The sequence below is a fragment of the Dama dama genome, chromosome 22 (assembly GCF_033118175.1).
Source record: "Dama dama isolate Ldn47 chromosome 22, ASM3311817v1, whole genome shotgun sequence".
NCBI classification, from domain to species: Eukaryota; Metazoa; Chordata; class Mammalia; order Artiodactyla; family Cervidae; genus Dama; species Dama dama.
In genome coordinates this window covers 4935739-4957211 of record NC_083702.1, presented here as the reverse complement: position 1 = coordinate 4957211, position 21473 = coordinate 4935739, and the positions used below count along the sequence as shown (strand labels likewise).

The following is a 21473-nucleotide window of genomic DNA, read 5'->3' as shown; positions in this document are numbered from 1 at the left end:
TCGCTGAGTCTCAAATGGAGGACAGACACCAGCTAATGATAAAAGAACTGAACCGGGGTCTGAGCCACCTGCTGACAGAGTTTGTAGTTAGGGCCCAAGTTCAATGCCTGCTAACGCAAGCAAAAATCAGCACTCTTCAAAGGAACATAACAGAACCCAGGGTCTCTACAACATAATGCCCACAACATCCAAGACGTAGTTAAAAATTATTCACCATACAAAGAAACAGGAAAATGCAATCCAGTCTAATATAATCAATGATGCGTGCACAGTAGGTCACTTCAATCGTGTCTGACTCTTTGTGACCCCATGAACTGTAGCCCGCCAGTTTCCTCTGTTCCTGGGATTCCCCAGGCAAGAATACCTGAGTGGGTTGCCATACCCTCTTCCAGGCGATCTTCCTGACCCAGGGATCGAACCCACGTCTCTTATGTCTCCTGCATTGGCAGGCGGGCTCTTTACCACTAGCGCTACCTCGAGAAACAATCAATGGAGACCAACCTGAAAATAATGCAGGTGTTGAAAATAGCAGTCAAGGATGTTAAAGCAGTTATTATACACACTCTCAAGTTCATAAAGGAAAATATGCTTAAAGTAAATGAAAAGAGAGGAAATCACAGTGAAAAACAAAAATAGAAATCTTTAAAAACAGGGGAATTCTGTAAGAGTGAAATACAGTATTTAAAACTATTTTTTACAAACAGGAAAGAAAAAGAAACCCATTGGATAAGTTTAGTAGGAGAATGGAGATGATAATAAAGGAACTTTACTATTTTTTTGAGGAACTTCCCTGGTGGTCCAGTGGTTAGGACTCTGTGCTTCCTCTGCAGAGGGGGCAAGTTTGATCCCTGGTTGGGCAACCAGGATCCCGCATGCCACGTAGCGTGGTCAGGAAATAAACGTGAAGTTAGTGACTGTGGATTTGGAAGTGACGCACACAGTGATTCTCTGGGCTGATACGAGCCTGCTCTGACACCACTGCCATGCTTCCAGAGGAGGCCCCGCCCAGGCTGCTCCTGCCCCCAGCTTTCTGGGCAATGCCTCCACTTCAAAGAGCCCAGCAGTGGAGGTGGTGGGGACCCCTCCTCCTTCTGACTTAACACTGGGGGGTCGGGGAAGCTGGGGGTGGAAGCACCTCTGCACACACCCTCCCGGAGCCAGCCTTCCCCAGCCTGGCTTCCCGACCCCACAGGAACCTGCCTGCTGCTAGCTACTGCAACCAATGGGTCTCTGCCACCCGACGACAACAGGGACCCGATCAGAGCTGCCTGCGGGTGGGTGGGAGTCCTTCCATTCTGTTTGGAAACCAGAGATTCTTGGAGTGGGTGCTGGGGCCTCGCCAAGCAGAAGGTAGCCAGTGAGGGTAGCAGAAGCCACGGCCAGCACCTAGCTCTCTGCAGCCTGGTGTGGGGTCCTCCCGGGGGACCAGAGGCAGGGGATGGGGGTGGGGTGAGCAGCGGCCGCCAGAAGCAGGACAGGCTGAGGGTGGGGTGGCCTGAAGGTGGTCTCACAGTCTCAGATTGCAGCCACCTGCCCAGACTTCTCCCTGGGGTGTGCCTGGGGGTCCCTGGGGAGCCCCCCCCCCCAGCCACAACTTGAGCTGCTGCTCAGGGGAGGGCAGGACATCAAGGTGGGGACCAGGACCCCCCAAGCGGCATCACCAGACACTGCAGGTGCTGTTCTCGGGGAGCCCCGGGGGGTCTGGGAGATGGTGGGGGCACAGCAGAGTCTAGTTTAAGGAGCACTGCCCCCCCATGGGACACGCAGTATGGGCTGAAAGGGCAGGGAGGGGCAGCGTGTGGTCAGGAGCACTTGGCCAGCCTGTGCCCCTTCGTCTGTCCCCTCACGCTCGGTGGAGTCACCCAGGGGCCAGGTCGCCATCTGCAGCCCCCGACTGGCCAGCTAGCCGGGTCCGGAGTGCGCGTACCTGTGACTTGGTTAGGGCAGCTTCCAGCCATCCACACGGGCCCCACATGACCAGTGTCCAGCGTCCAGAGAGGCAGAGTGTCCAGGAACCACGGACTGGGATAGAGCCACCTGCTGGCCGTGTGACCTGGGTGTGTCCCCCTTTAGGTCCTGGCATTTCAAGTCCCCTGGGAGAGGCTGACGTGTCAGAGCAGGTCCCAGGAAGGAACCAGGTGGGGCGGGCACACAGTTGGCCGTCAGGGAACGGGGTCTTGGGCAGGATGACACTACGTGGGCTGTGCAGGGGAAGGCGAGGCCAGGGGGCCAGCCCTGGGTGGTCCTGGGCGAAGAAACCTAGAGAAGCAGATCTCAGAGGACCCACGGAAGGTGTCTGTTATGGGTTGTGTCCCCCACAAAAGATGTTTAAGTCCCAAGCTCCCCAGGATCTGTGAACGTGACCTGATTCGGAAGCAGGGTGACACAGTTTATGTGTGATCACTGGGGTGGAGCCTCATCCTATACAACTTGTCCTGATGAGAAAGGAAGATGTGGACACAGACACCCACAGGGAGAAGTGTCAGGCGGAGCAGGGACGGGTGATGAGTCTACGGCGGCCAGAAGCAGAGTCTGTCCCGCAGCCTCAGGAGGAATCAGCCCTGCCGCTGACACCTTCATCTCAGATGTCCAGCCTCTGAACTCCCTGCCTCTGTGAAGCGGACAAAACCATACGAACGTGACCAACGGCAGGTCATGAATGTCCCAGGAGTCAGAGCCAGGAAGGAGAGGAAACGCTGGGTCTTGGTCAGGGGGCCTGGGGTCGGCTGTCCTGGGAGGGGACTGTGGTCAAGACCCCAAGTGGGGGAGATGCTCAGGGAGACGACGGGGGGCAGGGGCACATGGGTGAGCCTACCGCATGTGCAGAGGCCTGTGGCAGGCGCAGGCCCAGGGGGTTCCAGGCGGTGCAGAGAGGCAAGTGGCCAGAACAGAGCCGTGAAGGTGGAGTGAAGTGGGAGGGGATGCTGAAGGGGCGGGAGGAGGCAGGACCTGCGGCCTTGAGCTTTTGCTGAGGGAGGAGGGAAAGCGGGGGTCTAACGGAGGTGCTGTCACACGGGCCGCGCGGGACGGAGGAGGTGGCTGTGTGGAGACGGTGGCGGCGGTGGTCCAGGTTGAGGATGGTGAGACCGAGGCCGCGGTGTGGGTGGTGAGACGGTGATCGGCACATCCTGCGACAGTTCTGAAAGCTCACCTGACAGACGGCGCTGACCGTGGTGGAGGCCGGCCCACGTCATTAGGAGGCTGAACTCCCCGGGTCGGAGGGGCTGGCCTGGGGAGACCAGGCCGTCTGAGATGCCCGCTGACGTCAGTGGGGCTGGCCGTGGGCAGCGGGAGTCCATGGCAGAGGTCTGGGCTGGAGACGAAGGCTGGGGAGATACCAGCACAGACACACGGAGAGCCAGGAGGTGGGACAAGGCCGGTGAGAACTCAGGAGGAGTGGGGGCCACACACGGACCCAAAAGCGGAGCCAAAGCGGTCTGACTCCGGTACCTGGGCCCAGGCAGGGGAGGGGGGTGGGGGCGGGGAACACACAGCGCTGGCTGCAGCAGACCCCGCTGGGGACTCCAGCGGACAGTCGCTGTGTCCTCCACCCACTCTCTAGCCACAGCTGACTGTCCATCGATGGGTTCCTCACCCAGCTGGACCAACCAGAGGCCTCTACATCACGTCTGGAGCAAGGATGCAGGCGGTCTGGCTTCCCAGTGTGACTGAGACCAGGGCAGTTGTGGGACCCTGGGGCCACGCTGCCCGGGAGGCAGAGACAGCGGTCACGTGGATCCTGAGAGGAGGAGCAGGGGGAGGAGGGGGGGAGCAGTGTGCACATGGCCCCTGGGCTCCGCACGGCGCCTGGTCTGAGCTTCTGTTACTTGCCATCGTCAATCCTGGCTCTAAAAGGGGTGCCTGCACCCCCCGGGGTTGGGGGATCTGTGCGTGGTGGCCCCCCTCAGGGTTCTCTCTTCCCTCCCTCCCTTTGGGGTGGGCTGATGGCAGGACCCTGACCTTTACCGCCTCCAATCCCCTCCTCCCTGCCTCCCCCACCCCCGTACTCCCCGAGGCCTCTCTGTTGAAGGCAAGGAAACAAACCACAGGGCTCTGAAACCATCCATCGAGTTTAATGCATCGTAAGAAGGAAACTACATCGGCATATTTAAGACAAACACTGTTTCTCTATCCTCACTAGCCATCAGACGGTCCTCCCTGGTCCAAAAAAAAACTAAGTCTCAGGACACATCGGCAGCTACCCCTCCCGGGTCCAACCTTTCACATCCTCCCATTAACAATTTCTTTAAAAACGTAATTCAATGCATCCGAGAAGAAAAACCAACCAATTAAAAAAAAAAAAAAAGGAACCTGAAGACATTTACATCGCAAGCCACGCGGTAATGCATAATTGGCATCTAGAGTAACCAATATATAAGACGTGTGTCTCACAGTTCACTTTGTTCATCAATAAAAGAATATAAAAATCTTGTTCAACCCAGTGTTGAGTGTATTAAAATAGATTTGTATCGTACAGCACAGTTTCTCCCGGAGTCGTGGAAATGACAGGAGGGACCGCTAGCGGGCTGTGTGGGGTGCCGGCCAGCCTCCTCGCCGGGCACCTGGCATCGTGCGTGCGTGTGCGCGTGTCTGGGGCCACGTGTGCGCACGCACACACGTGCACTGCGGTCGGCACCGTGTGATATGCTGGGGGTGGGAGCCCCGTGGCTCCCAGATGCTCATCCTGTTGTGCTAAGTTCTAAGTCCCTCGGGGACTGGAGAAGCCGAAAGGCGTGACCAGCCTGCACAGCCCACCCCAGGCGCAGGAGCCCTTTTACAATGGCGGGCACCCTCCCTCCGCTTTTGAGGAGACTGCAAGAAGAGGGACCCTCCAGTCTCCTGAGGCCACTGGTCTCTCTCCCTCCCCCCTCCCCCCACTTCTTAAAAGCCGCTCTGGGTCTCTCCAGTTTGGCAGCCTCCCCCTCCACCCGAGGGGGCTTCCGTTCATCCCTGGCAGCGGAGACCCCGGTGAGCGGGAAGCGAAGTCACCAAGTCCCCTTCACATTAAATTATCTCACAATAAAAACGCCGTACAAAAATGTAAAGTTATTTTTTTGGCATAGTGTCTGTACTGGCAAGAAAAGAAGAACGGAATATCTTATCGGCTCTTCGAAAGGAGAAAAGAAAAGGCTTCGGTCGTTAGGGTGAACGATTCAACCCCAGATGGAAAACCTGCCAAACGCCTCCCCAGCATGGCTGCAGCTCCATCTCGCCCAGAGACACCGAGGGCAAGACGAATCCAAAAAGTCAGCAGAGGCGTGAGGAGGCGCAAGGTGAGGGGGCCCCGCGATCAGGGCCCAGACAGAGGCAGGCTGGGCGACAGCAGCGTCCGACCCTCAGAGCATCCTTCCAGTTAAACAGCTGCAATTCTGAACGCTAATAACACTGACGATGGGGCGGGCGTCTGGAAGGCCTGGCACGCGCCTGGTGGCCCCGTGAGGGCGGGCGGATGGCGGAGTCTACCTAGATTTGCTACCCACCTCTCGCTCCAACTAGCTCTACTACTCAGCTATGCCGTGTCCTCGGCTCCCCTCCCGCAAGCACGTAGGGCGCCTCGGCCCTGCTCTCCGGAGCAGGGGTGACTCAAGGCCGAGGAGACAGCTGTGCCCAGAAACCGGAGGCCTGGACAAGCCCCCCCAGCAGTGGGGAGCTGAGTCTGCGCCCCCAGCTGGCTTCCAGGCGTCCTGTCTGACAGGAAGTGGGCAGGACTCCATCCCGGCTCTCATTCAGCTCCTCCTCCCTTCTTTCCTGGTCTTAGTTTTGTCTGAAATTCATAGTGTGTATGAATTAAGGCTGACAGAACCCTCAGGTCTTGCGAGCAGGGTCCCAGTGACTTTCCAAGAATGAAGACGGGTCCCTCGGGGGTCAGTTGTGCCCCTGGGGGTGCTGGAGGGCAGAGTGTATGGCTGCTGTTGAGGGCTTGGTCCAGGGCCCTGCCAGCAGTGGGGCGGGGCTGGTGGTCGTCATGGTGACCTGGAGCATCTGCTCACCCTGTATCAGTCTAAGGAGGGCCCGCAGGCGGTCCAAGGACGACTGGGTGCCCCTCTGCCGGGCCAGCAGGCTCGTCTTGAGCTCCAGGCATTTCTGGTCGGGGAAGGTGTCAGAGAGAAAGGTCTCAGCATTTAGTAATGCAGGCCCCTGGGGTAGCCACCACTTAACCCCTTCTCCCAAAGCCCCTCCCTTTCCTCGCAGAGGCTGAAAGAAACCAGGAAGAGGGCTTCACACACCAGCCAGAAGCGAAAAAAGGAATTAAATGGCAGCCAGATCCACAGGAGAAGTTGGTTTAAAATTCAGGGCTGGAAATGGTGTGTGTGTGCAGGGATGTGGGAATGTGCTCCCTTGTGGGTGGGGGGCTCCCAGCTGACCACGCCGCTCCCTCCTCCTGCTGGAGGAGGCGCGGAGCCTGCTCTGGCTCAACTGCAGCCCCTCGGAAAGACCTTGAGCTTGCTGGCCAGTTCTCTGCTCTTTCTCTTGCCTGCTGTGTTCACGGCTTTTTCTAGCCTTTTAGGTTTCATGGCATCACAGTAAAGTGGTTAGAATTTGAATCATTTGCTGCTCAGGCAAATAACTTCAACTTCCTGAGGTTGTGTCCAAAACTCCAACATAGGAATAATCATAGGGCCTCTTCACAGAGTTATTGAGAGGATTAAATGAAATATGATGTTTAAGGAGTTTTACCAGGGCCTGACACTGCTGTCACCATCATCACCACCAAATTCATCACCATCACCACCATCATCACCACCGCCACCACCATCAGACCATCACCACCATCATCACTACAACCATCATCACCATCCCCGCCATCATCACCACTCACCACCACTCTACAGAGAAGAAACCACCATGTCCCCTTTATACAAGAAGAAATGGAGGTTCAGAGATGGGGCCTTGCCGAGGTCACAGAGCTGAGAAGGAGCAGAGCCAGATGCCCAGCTGCTTGATAACCATGTGTCTACTGAGTCGCAGAGCGGCCCTCTCCACCTGCTGACCCCCTGAATGACATTGCTGAGTCCGTCCTCTTCTGGGGCCTCAGTGACCAGAGAGCAACGCTTTGATCTGCGACACCCCGTGGTCCCCAGGGCAGACCCGCCCGCCCCGCACACCTTCACAGCCGAGGCCAGGCGCCGGTCCCGCTCCTCCAGTTGCTGGTGCTCGCTCTGGAGCTCGCTGCCCCTCTGCAACAGCTTCTGCTTCTCCTCTTCTTTGACTAGGAAAGAGGGAGGACTAGGCAAGGGCCTGGGCCCCGGGCCCCACGGGGAACGGCAGGTCAGCCGGGGCTGGGCCGTGGCTGAGCAGGAGAGGCAAGGAGAATCCTAGGTCCGTCCCTAGAGGTCACTCTGGCCACATCCTCCTGCAGGAGCCAGAGGCTCTTGCCGGGTCCACTCAGGATTAGTTCCAGGCTCCCTCTTTCCAGAGCTTTGGATCAGAACAGCCTCTGCTGGGCCCAAAGTGAGTCCAGCAGTCCGAGGGCGGGGTTGAACAAGAAGGGCGTCGCTGCCCCTTCCCGGTTGCCCGGGTGTCTCACCTGTCTTGTGGGTGATGTAGGAGTGCACGACGGCCAGCATCCCGGTCCAGGGCACACCTCCGTCTTTCTTTAAGGCCTGGAGGGCAGATGGGGGGCTGAGCCAGCGGACAGCCCAGGGCCTGCCACGCTCCGGCTGAGGAACCTGGGGCGGGCGGACGGGGGGCACAGGGGCACGGGCACGAGCTCTCTGGGCTGCCACACCCCCGTCTCCTCAGGTCCCCACAAAACCCAGTACAATGGGAACTCAACGAGAGTGTTCTCTGAAATAAAGAGGATTCCCCGTGGAAATAAAGAGGCTTCCTCATTGAAATAAAGAGGATTTCCCCAATGATTTTACAAGTAACACACTCTATAGAAAAGCGTACTGTTAGAACAGCATTGAAACTTCCCACCACCCAGCCACACACAATATTAACACCTGAAAGCATTTTCGCCCAGGTTTTCTATTCTGCACCCTGTTTTTCTCAGTCAGATGGCTAATGATCAAACTAAACAGCAGCTACAAAACCTGTTTTCTTTTTATTTTAATTTTTTAAAAACGTAATCCCACATAATGAACAAGTCCCAAAGAATCCCAAAATCCTTGTAAAAAAATATAATTTTCAGTGACCCCATAATATCTCACTGAGGAAAGTGCCAGAATCTATTTCACCAACTCTTTGCGGGGAAGCCAGGCTGTTCCTATTTTCTTCCCATTTATAAAGAAAAGCTGAGGGACTTCTTTCTGCATAGAACTTTATGTGTATTGAACTATTCCATAGGTTCTACTCCTCAAAGCAAGGCACCAGGTTTAAAAGGTATACACATTATTAAGGCAACGTCTAAGAGTGCTCATTTCACCACATCATTGCCAGAAGGGAATGTTATCATTTTTGCTAATTTGATGGTTTTTCATTTGCATGTTGCTATCAGTAAGATCTGGGCTTCCCTTGTGGCTCAGCTGGTAAAGAATCCGCCTGCAATGTAGGAGACCTGCGTTTGATCCCTGGGTTGGGAAGATCCCCTGGAGGAGGGAAAAGCTACCCACTCCAGCATCCTGGCCTGGAGAATTCCAAGGACTGTATAGTCCATGGGGTCACAAAGAGTCGGACACAACTGAGCGACTTTCTAACTTGTTACCTGGTGCTATTTTTTTGTGGTTTGTGTTATCAGTACACTAAGTTGGAATCGCTAAGTCAGCTGCAGAGGGACACCTCTGCTCACTGTACACCCATGGTCCTCAACCGGCAGTGTCTGAGATGGCCATGACGGGGGCTATGATTGGCATCTACTGGGCAGAGGCCAGGGACACCACCGAACACCCTATGGTGTACAAGACAGCCCCCCACAACGATCATCCCATCCCAAAGGTCAGTTGTGCTGAGGTTGCAAAGCCTGGTTCTCTACCCAGACCCCCTTCTCACCCCCTGCCCCTCACCCCGCCCCAGCCTGGCCCTCCCCGTCTCTGCTGACGGTGGGGATGTTCCAGGAAGCAGGGATGGTTTGAGCAGCCTTAGATGTTATGCCCGGTGAGGGAGGGCTCTGCAGTTCAGGGAGAGGGTGAGGGTCGGGTCGCCCACACACGGACACAGCCTCTCATACCTTCTGCTGGCATCTGGGGCACACCCACACGCCCTTGGGCACCGTCTTCAGGGGCGGGTCCAGGCAGCTGAGGTGGTAGGCCCCCGGGCACGTGCCACAGGGCTGCAGGTTGGCCCCTCGCTTGCAGGCAGCACAGAGTTCATCGTGGGTGATCTCATTCTGGAAGACATGGGAGGGTGGGAGGCGAGTCAGCGGACTGGGAGTAGGGGCAGGGGGCAGGCAGCTGCCACCCCGACCTGCCTGGGACCCAGCTCTTCCGCCAGGGTTTTCAGCAGCTCTGGGAGAGAGGACTAAGCCCCAAGGACAGGGGATAGTGAGGTGAGCGCGGGCCCACAAACCAGGAGGAGCATCCCCGTCTCCTGCCTCAAAGCCAAGGCCCCCAGCCTGTGGGCTCCACGCAGCAGGACTCAGGCTCACGGCACCTCTGGTCCCCATGCCCTGGCCGTCCAGGCACAGGGTGGCTGTGGACAAACATTACCCCCGCCAGCATGGACCCACGACACCACAGGGTTAGGGCTGCAAACAACATGGTCTAATGGAAATGTCATCACATGTTGCTTTTTAGTGGCTTACTGTGGCACAAAGGGACTGGAAATTTAGAATTAGATCTGAAACTTAGTAAAGAAAAACACTGAATAAACTCTGAAGAACTCAGCAAACACCCTGGGAAGCAGGGGCGTGGTGTGTGTGTGCTGGGTGGGGTTTCAAAGGGTCACGGAAACGTAGGTGTATGGGGTGGGACCCTGAGACCTGAGTCCAGTCCCTAATGAGGTGGGGAATGAGGACCAGAGAGGGCCAGACAACCCCCTGGCCCTCAGCATCAGCTGCTGCCATGTGGGCTGTTGCAGCTCCAGGGGCCCCTGTGTCTGGAGAGCTCCTGCTTGAACTGTGGGCTGAGCCCTGTGGTGATGCCCGACTCTGTGGGGCAGGCTGGAAAGTGGACTGGTGCTGTACAAAGCCCTCAGCACCGAGGGTGGGGCCCAGACCCACCGCTCCATTTCACAGCAGCAGGACACTGGGGCCCTGGTTCCTTGCCAGGAGTGACCCTACCTGGGCTCTATGGAAAGCATGTCCCACCCACCCAGGTGTGAAGACCAAGGGACACGTACCTTCCAGCAGGGGTCCTCATTGGCTAGCACAGGGAAGAAGGGCGGAGAACATGTTAGTGGCCATGGGGAGCACCGATCAGGACTAGAGTCCACAAAGCCCAGTGTGTAAGGGGTATGATGGAGTATCAAAGGCCCCAGTGACTCCTGGGTCCTCACCAGGGGCATGCTGGGAGTATCACAGGCACCAGTGACTCCTGGGTCCTCACCCAGGGCATGCTGGGAGTATCTCAGGTCCCAATGACTCCTAGGTCTTCACCAGGGGCATGCTGGGAGTATCTCAGGCCCCAGTGACTCCTGGGCCCTCACCAGGGGCATACTGGGATATCTCAGGCCCCACTGACTCCTGGGTCCTCGGGGCATTCTGGGAGTATCACAGGCCCTAGTGACTCCTGGGTCCTCACCAGGGCATGCTGGGAGTATCTCAGGCCCCACTGACTCCTGGGTCCTCACCCAGGGCATCATGGGAGTAAAGTCTCTGCCCTGGTCATGGCCAGAACCCATCAAGAAAGAGGTTCATCGTGGCCCCCTAAGCTCCCTGAGGAACATGACAGCAGTGAGCTGTCCAGTGGAGAAAACATCGCTCCAGGGATCCCTCAAAGTGACTCACTGTCAATTCATTTCCATTCCCACTTCCATAACCCACTTCCATTCCAGTGAAGGATGGCCAAACCACATAATTTAATGATCTCAAAAATAGTTTTCCTTCTAATTTCTGGAAATTATACTGTCTAGTGGGAAGAACAGCTCCTGTGTGTGCACCGCACTCGACAGTCACACAGTGCTGTCACGTTCACCCTGCTGTCCCCGGCCCAGCTCTGAGAGGCCAGCGCTGTCAAGGGCTGGCTTTACACAGACCAGCAAACTGAGGCTCAGGGAGGTAATGTGCCAGGTGAGGGTGAGGGCAGCGGTGCGCGGAGGGCCCGGGGAGCTGTGATGTGCTGCCCGCCGGAGAGCAGCTGTCCAGCCGTGGCTGCGGACGGGGCAGGCCGGGTAGTCAGGCGGCGGCCCGCGCAAGGAGCTGCGGCCCAGCCCAGCCCCACAGCAGCCCTGCAGGAGAAGCGCTCACCTCTTGCTGTGAGGAACAGGGGTGTGTTGAGATAGTTGGACGCCAGTCGCTTCCTCTGCAGAGACAGAAAACCGAACTGAATGACAGGGGCCCTCCTTGGCTGACACCGACCCGGCCCAGGACTCACCTGGGACGGTCTCCCCACCCTGGGCTCTGGATTCCAGCCAGACACCCGAGATCAGGGGCAGAAACAGGGACAAACGTGGGTGTGGGGGAGGGGAGAGGCAGGTCAGCCAGGGCAAAAGCCAGCAAAGGCTCTGCCTGAGAGGGCCATCGTGGCTCCCGTGGGCACTCCTGCCTCTTTCAGGAAGGACGGCTAGAGATATCCAGGTGGGGCAAATCAGCAAGAAAGCGGCCATCCGGCCATCCATCCGTCTGCCTCCTGAGCCTTCTCTCTCAGCAGCTTCTGGGCTCAGATGGGGAAATGAGGCTTAAGAGGGACTGGCTCCCTAAACCCCACTTTTTAGCATGACGTCCAGGAACCTGACAACAAAGAGTGGCCCTTGGCTCATCACGTGTAAATGGAAGAAGTTTCCAGTACATTCCATAAGGTGACTTCAGTCCTGGGTTTTAGCGACGACAGGCCACGTGGGTTCAGACCTTGGTGGTTCAAGGCGGGTTTGGCTGTGGCAAGACGATGGCTGTAGACTTGAATGACGGGTTGTAAATCCGTCTCTCTCAACATGTTTGGGTCGTGTTCAGGTCAAGAGAGATCCACAGAACCACATGTGTGTCAGGACTCAAGGTCACAGGGCTTTGCATCAGCTCCTGATTCGCTAATCAGGTCATTTCCGGTCAAGGCCACAGATTTCGGAGACGAGGTTATGGCCTGGCCCCCAGAGCAGGGGCCGCATCCATCGTGAGCACAACCAAGGGGACGGTGCCCGTCCTGCACAGAGGACATGCTGTTTCCTTGGCTGGAGATGGAGGAACAGCTCGGTGCCTCTCACAAATGGGGCCCAGCGCTCGGGGCACTGTCTCAGGACACAGCGTGCTCAGCAAGTCAGGGAGGAAGTGAGCGGGTGTGAACATGCGTGCGTGCTGAGCGGGAGTCGGGAGGGTCCCAGCGAGGACAGGCAGGTGAGCTAGGGAGCAGGCGACAGAGACACAGGGCGCTCTCCCCACAGGGCACCCACGGGCATCCCCTCCCGGTGAGGTCCAGCTTGTGAGCTGCAGATGTGGGACAACTGGCCCCAACTCAAGAATTCCCCGAGGGAAGCAAGCGCAGCATCTTCCTGTCCTCCTCCGGGCCCCACAGGGCCTCACTGGTCTCCCCGATGTGCCAGGGCCTGGGGCTCTGCAAACTTGGCTCCACTTCAGGGGGGCTGCCTGACTCCAGGGCCCTCATGAAACAGCTTCCCTTTCAGGGCAAGATTCCAGGGCGTTTTTTTGCAGGAAAGCCCAGAGCATCTGCAGCCCCAGCAGACCTGGTTTTTAGGAGATGACATCTGGATTCAAGCTGAGAATTCTGGACTCTGATGTGCACGGGCAAGGCGATCCCATTCTGGATTCAGTTCCTCCCTGGGAACGCGATGCTGGGAGGGGCTGGGTGCTCCCTGGGCTACGTCCTTAAACGGCATCACCGACTGGTGACTCTCATCACCTCCTAGTAGGGCTGCAGCCGACCTCGGGTTGGGGGTGGGTGGTGTGTTGGATGGGATTTGGATGAAGGGGGCATTCCCTCCCTTGGAGTTAACTGTCACACCCTATTTGACCAGTTTCAGCTATCTGAGCACACTGCCCATCATGGAGAAGCAGTCTTAGAGCTACGTGAAGGGAACTGGGGCTCAGGGGCCGGGGGTGGGGGGGAGGTGGGCATGCTAGGCGCGGTCTCTCCTTGCCCACAGAGGGAGCTCAGTGAAGTCACGGCCACCCCCTCCCCTCCTCCAGCCAACCCTTCTCCCCAGTCTCGCTCAGCCCCAGCTCTGCCCAGGCCCTCCTCTTTGTGGTCTCTCTTGAGTCAGGAGCTTGGGCTGAGCCGGCCGGGCTCCGGTTGGGCCCGAGGGGTCCCAGGAGGACCAGGGGCCAGCACTCCTGCAACCAGACCTCATGCCGGATCATCTGGACGAAGAAAGGGAGCTGGCCGCGACCCGCATCCAGCCCCAGCCCCAGGGCAGCCCGCCTGAAAAGCTACTGACACGGCGGTCCTCTGCCTGTCTCTCACCAGATTCTGAACCCAGGAGGTCAGGGCTGTTCACTGTCACGCCCTGAGCACTAATCTGGAAGGGCAGGTGAGGAGGCCGGCCCCGGGGAGCCTCCCCCCACCCCTCGCCAGGTGTGCGGGTGGCGGGCCCCTCACCTCTGTCTCCAGGAGGCCGCTGTAGGCAGGGTTGGCTGTGCTTCTCCGCTTTCGCTCCTGGCGTTTGCTCTGGATCTCTGGAAAGGCCCAGATGCAGCAGTTACGGGAGTCTTCCTGCCCTGGGAACCCTGGATGCTTCCTCTACGAACCCTGGGCACCGCCTCCTGCCCCGTAGCCCCTCTGCCCAGCATCTGGGCCCCAGAGTGGCCCTGAGTGGGCTGGGGGCTCCAGAATTGTTCACTCTGAGGCAGGATGGAGCTGCTGGCCTCAGGACGAAGGACTAACTGGGCGGATGGTGGGGGACGCTCAGAGTCCAGGCACCCACTCTCAGCATGGCCCCATGTGCCATCCTCCGGTACCATCCTCCAGCCTGGGGACGTCTCTCTTGGGACCCTTAGGACAGCTGGTGCCTGACGGTCAGACTGTGGCCAGACTGAGCTTCAGACTGAGGCTGAGGGCTCCTGGGAAGGCAGGTGCCCGCTCTGCTCAGCCAGCCCGGCCCTCTTGACAACAAACACGGTCCTCCCTGTGGGGCCTGGCGTGGTGAGCCTCCTGCAGGTTGAGAACCAGGTTTTCCCTCCTTTTCCTTTCTCCCTTTTGCTTTGACTGCCAGGTGGGCCCTGTCTCTCTGTCTGTAGCTATTTTGACTTTATATCCTAGTCTCTGTTTCTCGGATCTGATTTCTCCTTTGAAACTGTCCCAGTATTATTCATGTGTGTCCCATAAGGCATCTCAGACCCTCTGCGGAACAAGTTAGGGTCCAAATAAACACATACAAAAATATTTGGGGTATCATAGGCAGGAGGGAGCAGAGTTTGCAAAATGAGGACTGTTTATACAAATTATAACACTCGCAAATGGATTCGCAGAGTGCTTTTAGCTCAGTCGCCACGACAACCCTGCAAAGTCCGAGGAAGTGGTTTTCCTCATGTCATAGATGAAGAGACTGAGGTTCCGAGTGGGGAAGGAGTTGGTGCAAGGTCGCCCAGCTCTAAGCAGCATGGCCAGGACTTGAACACGGGACTTCCGACATGAGTGTTGGGGCCAATTCCACCAGCCCAGGCTGCCTCCACGGCCCCAAAGACAGAGCAGAAACAGCTCTCAAAGGCCGCCACTCACAGTTGGATTCCCTACACTCAAGCTCAAGCAGGAGGATTCAGACATTCACAGAACTCCTTCCAAGAAGGCAAGGGGGGCCATGAGAGGAGGGGTCCTCAGATGGGACATTCCCACCGGGGTCAGGTCCATGTAGCAGGGTATCTGAGTGGCCAGGCCATGCCCCTGTACCTTCCCACCACCTACACCCCAGCTACCATGGAAAGGCCTGGACCAACCCACCTAGACTCGGCCAGGCACAGGGTTGCCTGGCCAAGGCCCTTCCCTCCCCCTGGCTTTATGTGCTGTCCTGGAGAGAACCTTCCCCTGAGATGAGAGCTGGTCAGTGCCTCAGGTGCTGGGGTATTCAGTTTACTCCCTTCCGTCCCTCAATTTTAAGAAGGAAGAGCAATCTAGTTTTCCTTCCTGAATCCAGGTCTCCCTGGGGTGTGGGGGTGTTCTCACTTTATAAAATGTCTTTAGCAGTGAGGTTGGAATTGTGGAAAAACACTCTGGGTTGCGAGTCAGGAGACCTGGATGCCATCCTGGGCCTGATAGTGACTAGTTGTGTGACCCTGAGCAAGTGAATCAACTTCTCTGGCCTCCGCATCCCCACACGTGCCACGAGAAGGTTGGTTTTCTGCTTCCTAGGCCCCGAGATTCTACGACGATGCCCAGAGCTCATCTGTAGCTGCTCTCATCGGTAGAGTCAGACAGCACCTGTAGTATCATGCCGACCTGTCTACTCAATGTGCTGATTTCCACCGACGGGTCTGGGGGCGGACATGAGCCCACAGGCCAACTTGACAGAAGGGGAGGTGGCTGCTGCTCCTCTTGGTTCTATCCAACAATCCCAGGAGGAAGAGTTGGCTATTACCCCATTTTATAGATGGAGAAACTAAGGCCCAGAGGAGCTGGGTGACTTGCCCAAGCTTGAGCTATCAGTCATGGCAGAGCTGGGCACCCCGATCTTATCACTTCATGGTGCTGCCTCCAACTGGGGGGCAGGGAACCCACAAAGTCCCTCCAATGACACACAGAGGGCTCTGTGCAGAGTCAAGCCGGGAGAGCAGGTGGGCTCCTTGGTCTCGGTGATGACAACCAGGCACTCGGCACCGACCTCGCGGAAGGTGGGTCACATCTGACCGGGAACCTGAGACCCACTGCTTCTGTGTGATGCCAAGTCAGCCACCTGACCCACCCACTCCGCAGCCAGGCCCAGCCCCACTGCGAGGGTCCTCACCTTCCAGGTGTTCCGTCGTCACCAGGCCCAGCGCAACCATGAAGGCAATTTTCTGAGGGAAGGCAACAGAGAAGGGTTAGTCCAGCTTTTCTATTTGGGGGTTTCCTTAGTTTTTATCTAATGCTCTTTCGCTCTTCCAGGATCCCACAAGATATAAGTCATCCTGTCTCCTTTGCTCCTCTGGGCTGTGACAGTGATCACAAATTACAAATTTCCAGTTTTACAATAAATAATGTACAGCATTGTGACTAAAGCCAACAGTACCGTACTGTAAATGTGAAGGCTGCTGAGAGTAGATTTGAAAAGTAAGTGCTCACCACACAAAAATAAATAACCGTGGAGGCAACAACGGATAACATAACAATGGATATGCTAACTGCAATTACTGTGGTGCTCCTGTTGCAACATATACGTATCTCAAATCATTATGTTGTGCACTTAAACTTATGCAAGGTTATACGCCAATTACATCTCGATAAAGCTGGCAAACATTTTTAAAAACAAGGGGGGGTGACTTGGTTATTTTTGGTGAATTGTAGAAAGATCCTTCTGGCTGCAGAGAGGAACTATCTGGGGGCTGGGAGCCTGGGCAGAGGGGAGGCAGGGACGGGGGCTGTGGCAGCAGGAGTGGCAGGGAAGGAAGGAGCATCCAAGTGCATGGGTCTTGCCCAGACAGGTGGCCCAGCTGGAGCTGGGGGTGTGGCTTGGGCTCGGGCTGGGGGTGTGGCCATGGCTGTGGCTGGGGGTGTGGCCTAGGCTGTGGTTAGGGGTGTGGCCATGGCTGTGGCTGAAGGTGTGGCCTAGGCTGGGCCTGGGGGTGTGGCCGCGGCTGGGGCTGGGGGTGTGGCCATGGCTGTGGCTGAAGGTGTGGCCTAGGCTGGGTCTGGGGGTGTGGCTTGGGCTCGGGCTGGGGGTGTGGCCATGGCTGTGGTTAGGGGTGTGGCCATGGCTGTGGCTGAAGGTGTGGCCTAGGCTGGGCCTGGGGGTGTGGCCGCGGCTGGGGCTGGGGGTGTGGTCATGGCTGTGGCTGAAGGTGTGGCCTAGGCTGGGTCTGGGGGTGTGGCTTGGGCTCGGGCTGGGGGTGTGGCCCTGGCTGTGGTTAGGGGTGTGGCCATGGCTGTGGCTGAAGGTGTGGCCTAGGCTGGGCCTGGGGGTGTGGCCGCGGCTGGGGCTGGGGGTGTGGCCTGGGGCGTGGTTTGGGGCTGGGGTTGTGGCCGGGGCTGTGGTCTGGCTGAGACTGTGTCTAGGGCCAGGACTGTGGCTGTGACTGGGGTTTGGCCAGGGCTGGGGCCAGGCTGGAACAGGGCCAGAACTCCTGCTCTAGCTGCCATTCCATGGGGCACAGACTAATCTAAGAGTGACCAGTTTGGTCAGATGCTGCCCAGGGCCAGGGAAACGAGTAGCACAGAAAAGGCCAGGCTCTGTCCTGAGGAAGCCAGGGGCTCTGGGACAGGATGGAACTGGCCGAGCCTGGGGCAGAAGCCAGGCGTCCAGGGTCCGTCCCGGCTGAGCGCACAGCTGGGTGGCAGTGGACACGCCGACCTCTCTGAGCCCGCCTCCTCATCTGTACAGTGAACGCTGTCACTTCTGCCCCACCCACCTCGCAGAGCAGCTGGGAGGATGCGGGCGAGCAGGGAAGGAAGCATAGTTAGTGATGGAGGGTCGCTCGGCAGGGAAGCGGGGTGTTACTGCCCCGGATCCCTTCGATGCCTTGTGTGGGTGCTGTCGCGTCGTGTGCCCGAGCCCAGCTCATCTCACAGGCAGCCATGGGCTCCAAAGACAGTGTGTGTGCGGGGTGTGCAGACCCTGGGACCTCAACAGCCACTGCCCTGGAAGCCACCACACAGCTGAGCCTTACCAGCCCCAGTCGGTGTCTCTTTAGCCCCATTCCACGCCCACCCCCGGCCCCCCAGGTCCATGACTGGCGCATCCAGGGACATTTCTGGGGCAGCTGCTGCTCTGGCCTCCAGCACTCTTGACTTAAGTTCTTCACAAACAGGTTCAAAGGCCTCTGGGAAGCCTGTGTCTGTGCAACACAACAGCTCCAGCCTTCTTCTAAAAGCAACTTTAATAAGGATTTTTACACCAGGACGTGTTGTAATTGCAAGTTCTATTTAAGTCATTACATGTATTTACGCTAATTATGTAGTTAGATGTAATTATACTAATTGTATAAATGCACAATAATTGACTAAGATATACTTTGAAAGAACAAAGAGATGCCACCCAGAAAACCTTCCTGAACATGAAGGGTGCAGAGAAGCCCATCGGAGGACAGAGGGTGCTCATGGGAACTTGAGCTGTGACCTGGCCCCTCAGCCCCACCTCGCATACAGTAGGTGCACATTCATTGCCACCAAACAGAACGGACTGTCTCTCTCGAGACAAGATTGGGCCTGCAGCCACAGAGCAGACTGGCTGCATCTCAACCGTGGTGAGGAGTCCACTCTACCAATTCCCAGCAGGCTTTCTGGGTGTGTCCCAGGATGATAACCAAGTCACTCTCCTGCTCAAAGACATTCCATGGCTCCCTACTACCCAAGGAATGAAGTTCCTCCTTGGCCACCTGCATCCGGGTCTTCCAGAATCAACCTCCGATGTCCATCTTTAACCCCATGTCGAGAAGTTCTCCGTAGCATCATTGACTCAGTGGACATGAGTTTGAGCAAACTCTGGGAGATAGAGAGGGACAGGGAAGCCTGGCCTGCTGCAGTCCATGGGGTCGCAAAGAGTCGGACACAACTGAGTGACTGAAGAACATTCTCAGAAATTCTCACCCACATGTGCTACCCAGGGTCCAAAGAGACTGGCTAATTTTCCAGGGTGTGCCGAGTCCTTTCCGCATGTCCACGTGACTGCCTGGGCAGCGCCCTCCAGCTGACATGCCATCCTTCTGCCACTCGTCCTTCTCCTGAAACCCTATCTGTTCCCAGCCCGGTGATCACACCCCTTCCCTCCAAGGCCTTCTCCCTCTCCCTGTGTGTTAAGTCTTTTCAGTCATGTCTGACTCTGCGATCCCACAGACTGTAGCCCACCAGGCTCCTCTGTCCATGGGATCCTTCATGCAAGAATACTGGAGTGGGTTGCCATGCCCTCCTCCAGGGGATCTTCCCGACCCAGGGATCGAACTTGCAGTTCTTGATTTCTCATGCATTGGCAGGAGGGTTGTTTACCACTAGCACCACCTGGGAAGCCCTCCTTCTCCCTGGATCTCCCACAGCTCAGAATTTGTAATTCTCTGACAACACCTGCCATTTATTCTAACCCAGGTTCAAGTCCGAACGGCCGTGCCTGTGTCTGGCGGTAGGAGTGAGCGTCCCTCGTGCTCAGACTAACTACGTCTGCCCTGTCTCACTGTGCCCACCCTCAGCCCAGAGCCTGGCTTGCAGCAAAGGCTGAGATGTGACTGACAAACAAATGACTGGATGACTGGATGAATGGATGAACAACTTCTTTAGATGACAGCGCTCTGATAAAAAGAATCACAGGGAGCTGGAGGAGCCCAGAGGAATCTGCTGGTGGTAGGTGGTCAGGGAAGGCTGCCTGGAGGAGATGGTTTCTGAAGGTGATCTTGTAAGACAAAACAGTCAGTAGGGAGAGGAACGGGGGCCAGGTAGGGGCAGTCACAAGGAAAAATGCCCAGAGGGGGTGATTTTGGCCCAGGACGGCTAAGGATGCCAGCAGGAACACAAGGACGCCATCTGCTGTTCAATAAACAGCTGACTTTCAAGGCCTGCAGGGTCCTCCTGGGCTGCCTTCAGTCGTTCGGTGAACAGTGGGGTTGAGGGAGGAGCAGGACTGCTTCAGGGTCACGTGCTGCCAAGAGCAAGGCTGTCCCCTGGATGGGGGCTCCTGAGGACAGGGGGACGGGATGGGGGGACAGCCAGGCTCGGGGGTGCGGGGTAACAGCCAGAAGCGCCCAGGCATGGTTCCAGGACCTCAGCGGACACAGACTGTGGGATCCTCCCAACAACGCTGCCAGGAAGGCAGACTCACCCCTCCCATCTCACAGATGAGGAAACGGACGTGATGCCCTCCACCCACGGCACACCCAGGCTGGGAGGCCAAGCCAGGCAGACTGGTCCAGGGTCGGAGCTCATCACTGCCCCACATGGCCTCTCAGCCGGCAAGACTGGGACATGCAACAGCGGGACCTTGGCTCACGGGGCCAGTCCCCGCCCCAGCCCCTGCAAGGCACGTCCTACAGCGGTCCCTAGACCACCGCCACCCACCTCGGGGTTCTCCTGGCTCAGGGGCCGTTCCTCCTTCCTCCTGCTGCTGGCCTGAGCCCCCCGAGACGGCTCCTCCGTGGGCGCCCGCGACTCTGTGGTGTTCTCGGGCTGCGGCTGCACTTGAGACTGAATGATGATGACCTGGAAGACGGGGTGGAGGGGTGAGGGGGAGCTGGAGGGGCCCCCACGGGCAGGGACTATGGGATGGAGGGTGGAGGGGAGCTGGAGTGGTCCCCGCGGGCAGGGCTGCAGAAATGGGGGCCAGGTATGTCCACCCACTTCGGGAACAGGGCCTGCAATTGCAAGATCATAGAGGAATGAGGAGGGGGGAATCACAGAGGAGGCAACCGGGGCCTAAAACGTCCTTGACTCCCTCCCTCCATCAGCAGGGACTCTTCCAGCCACCCATTCAGCCACACATTTTATTAGCCAGTTAATTATTCCAATGAATGAAATACTTCATCCGTCGAGGCATTATTCTTTTCCCATGGATATTGATTCATTCACCACACGGTCCTTTTTTTCCTTTTTGGGGGGGGGGGTGCGGTGTACACCGCAATGCATGTGGGATCTTAGATTCTGACCAGGGATCGAACCTGTGCCCCCCGCAGTAGAGCCCCCAGGACCACCTGGAAAGTCCCTAGCCACATAGTCTTCCACTCACGTCCCTTGCACCCCACCTTCTTCCAGCACCGATTCATTCACTTGACCCCTCATTCATACACCATTCATCCTACCACCACTCATTCATTCATTTATAACTCCACCCCCATTCATTCCCTTACTGATTGGTTCAGTCTCGCTGTTCCCTCACTCCTCCGCTCTCACTCCATCCATTCACTCGGCCACTGATCATTCCGCCATCCAGTCACTCACGCTGCCCGGCCCCCCATCACCTGGCCCCGCGGGGAGCCCACCCTCACCTTGTTGTCCGCACTGATGAGGAGGGGCTGGACTTTGACGCTGTCGCTGACCACGGACACGGCGGTGCTGGGGGCCATGGCCGCGGCATTGCTGGGGGCGGTGGAGATGATGGCGTAGGCCACCCCGGCGCCGCTCAGAGGAGAGCTGACGGCGGCGGGCTCGGGCAGGGCCCGGGGCTGGCTGCCGGGCGCTGGCACATGGCTCACGGTGTTGTTGGCGGTGGGGAGCGCGGGGCTGGGGTTCTTGATACTGACCACGGTGGCCTTCTGGAATGTTGGGGGCTGCTTGGGTGGCCGGTCCCGGCCCGGGGTGACGGGGAGGCTGTCTGGGATCAGAGTCTTTGGCCTAACCTGGGGAAGGGAGGGACGGGGACGCGGTCAGACAGACAGACACACA

At 57.5% G+C, this 21473-nt stretch overlaps 1 protein-coding gene across 1 annotated transcript in view; it reads right to left on the bottom strand.

The window, feature by feature from the left end:
• Positions 1 to 4943: 4943 nt before the first annotated feature.
• The window catches only part of PHF21B (PHD finger protein 21B), an 80435-nt gene continuing 63905 nt past the window's right edge, over positions 4944 to 21473 (bottom strand). The window contains exons 4-13 of the mRNA XM_061124020.1: positions 21077 to 21427; positions 20154 to 20294; positions 15922 to 15973; positions 13584 to 13660; positions 11285 to 11339; positions 10219 to 10241; positions 9110 to 9268; positions 7529 to 7604; positions 7107 to 7210; positions 4944 to 6084 (exon numbers count right to left, since the gene is read on the bottom strand). Of these exons, the coding sequence (XP_060980003.1) occupies positions 5866 to 6084; positions 7107 to 7210; positions 7529 to 7604; positions 9110 to 9268; positions 10219 to 10241; positions 11285 to 11339; positions 13584 to 13660; positions 15922 to 15973; positions 20154 to 20294; positions 21077 to 21427 (1257 nt within the window). The 3' untranslated portion in view covers positions 4944 to 5865. The remainder of the gene's footprint in view (positions 6085 to 7106; positions 7211 to 7528; positions 7605 to 9109; positions 9269 to 10218; positions 10242 to 11284; positions 11340 to 13583; positions 13661 to 15921; positions 15974 to 20153; positions 20295 to 21076; positions 21428 to 21473) is intronic.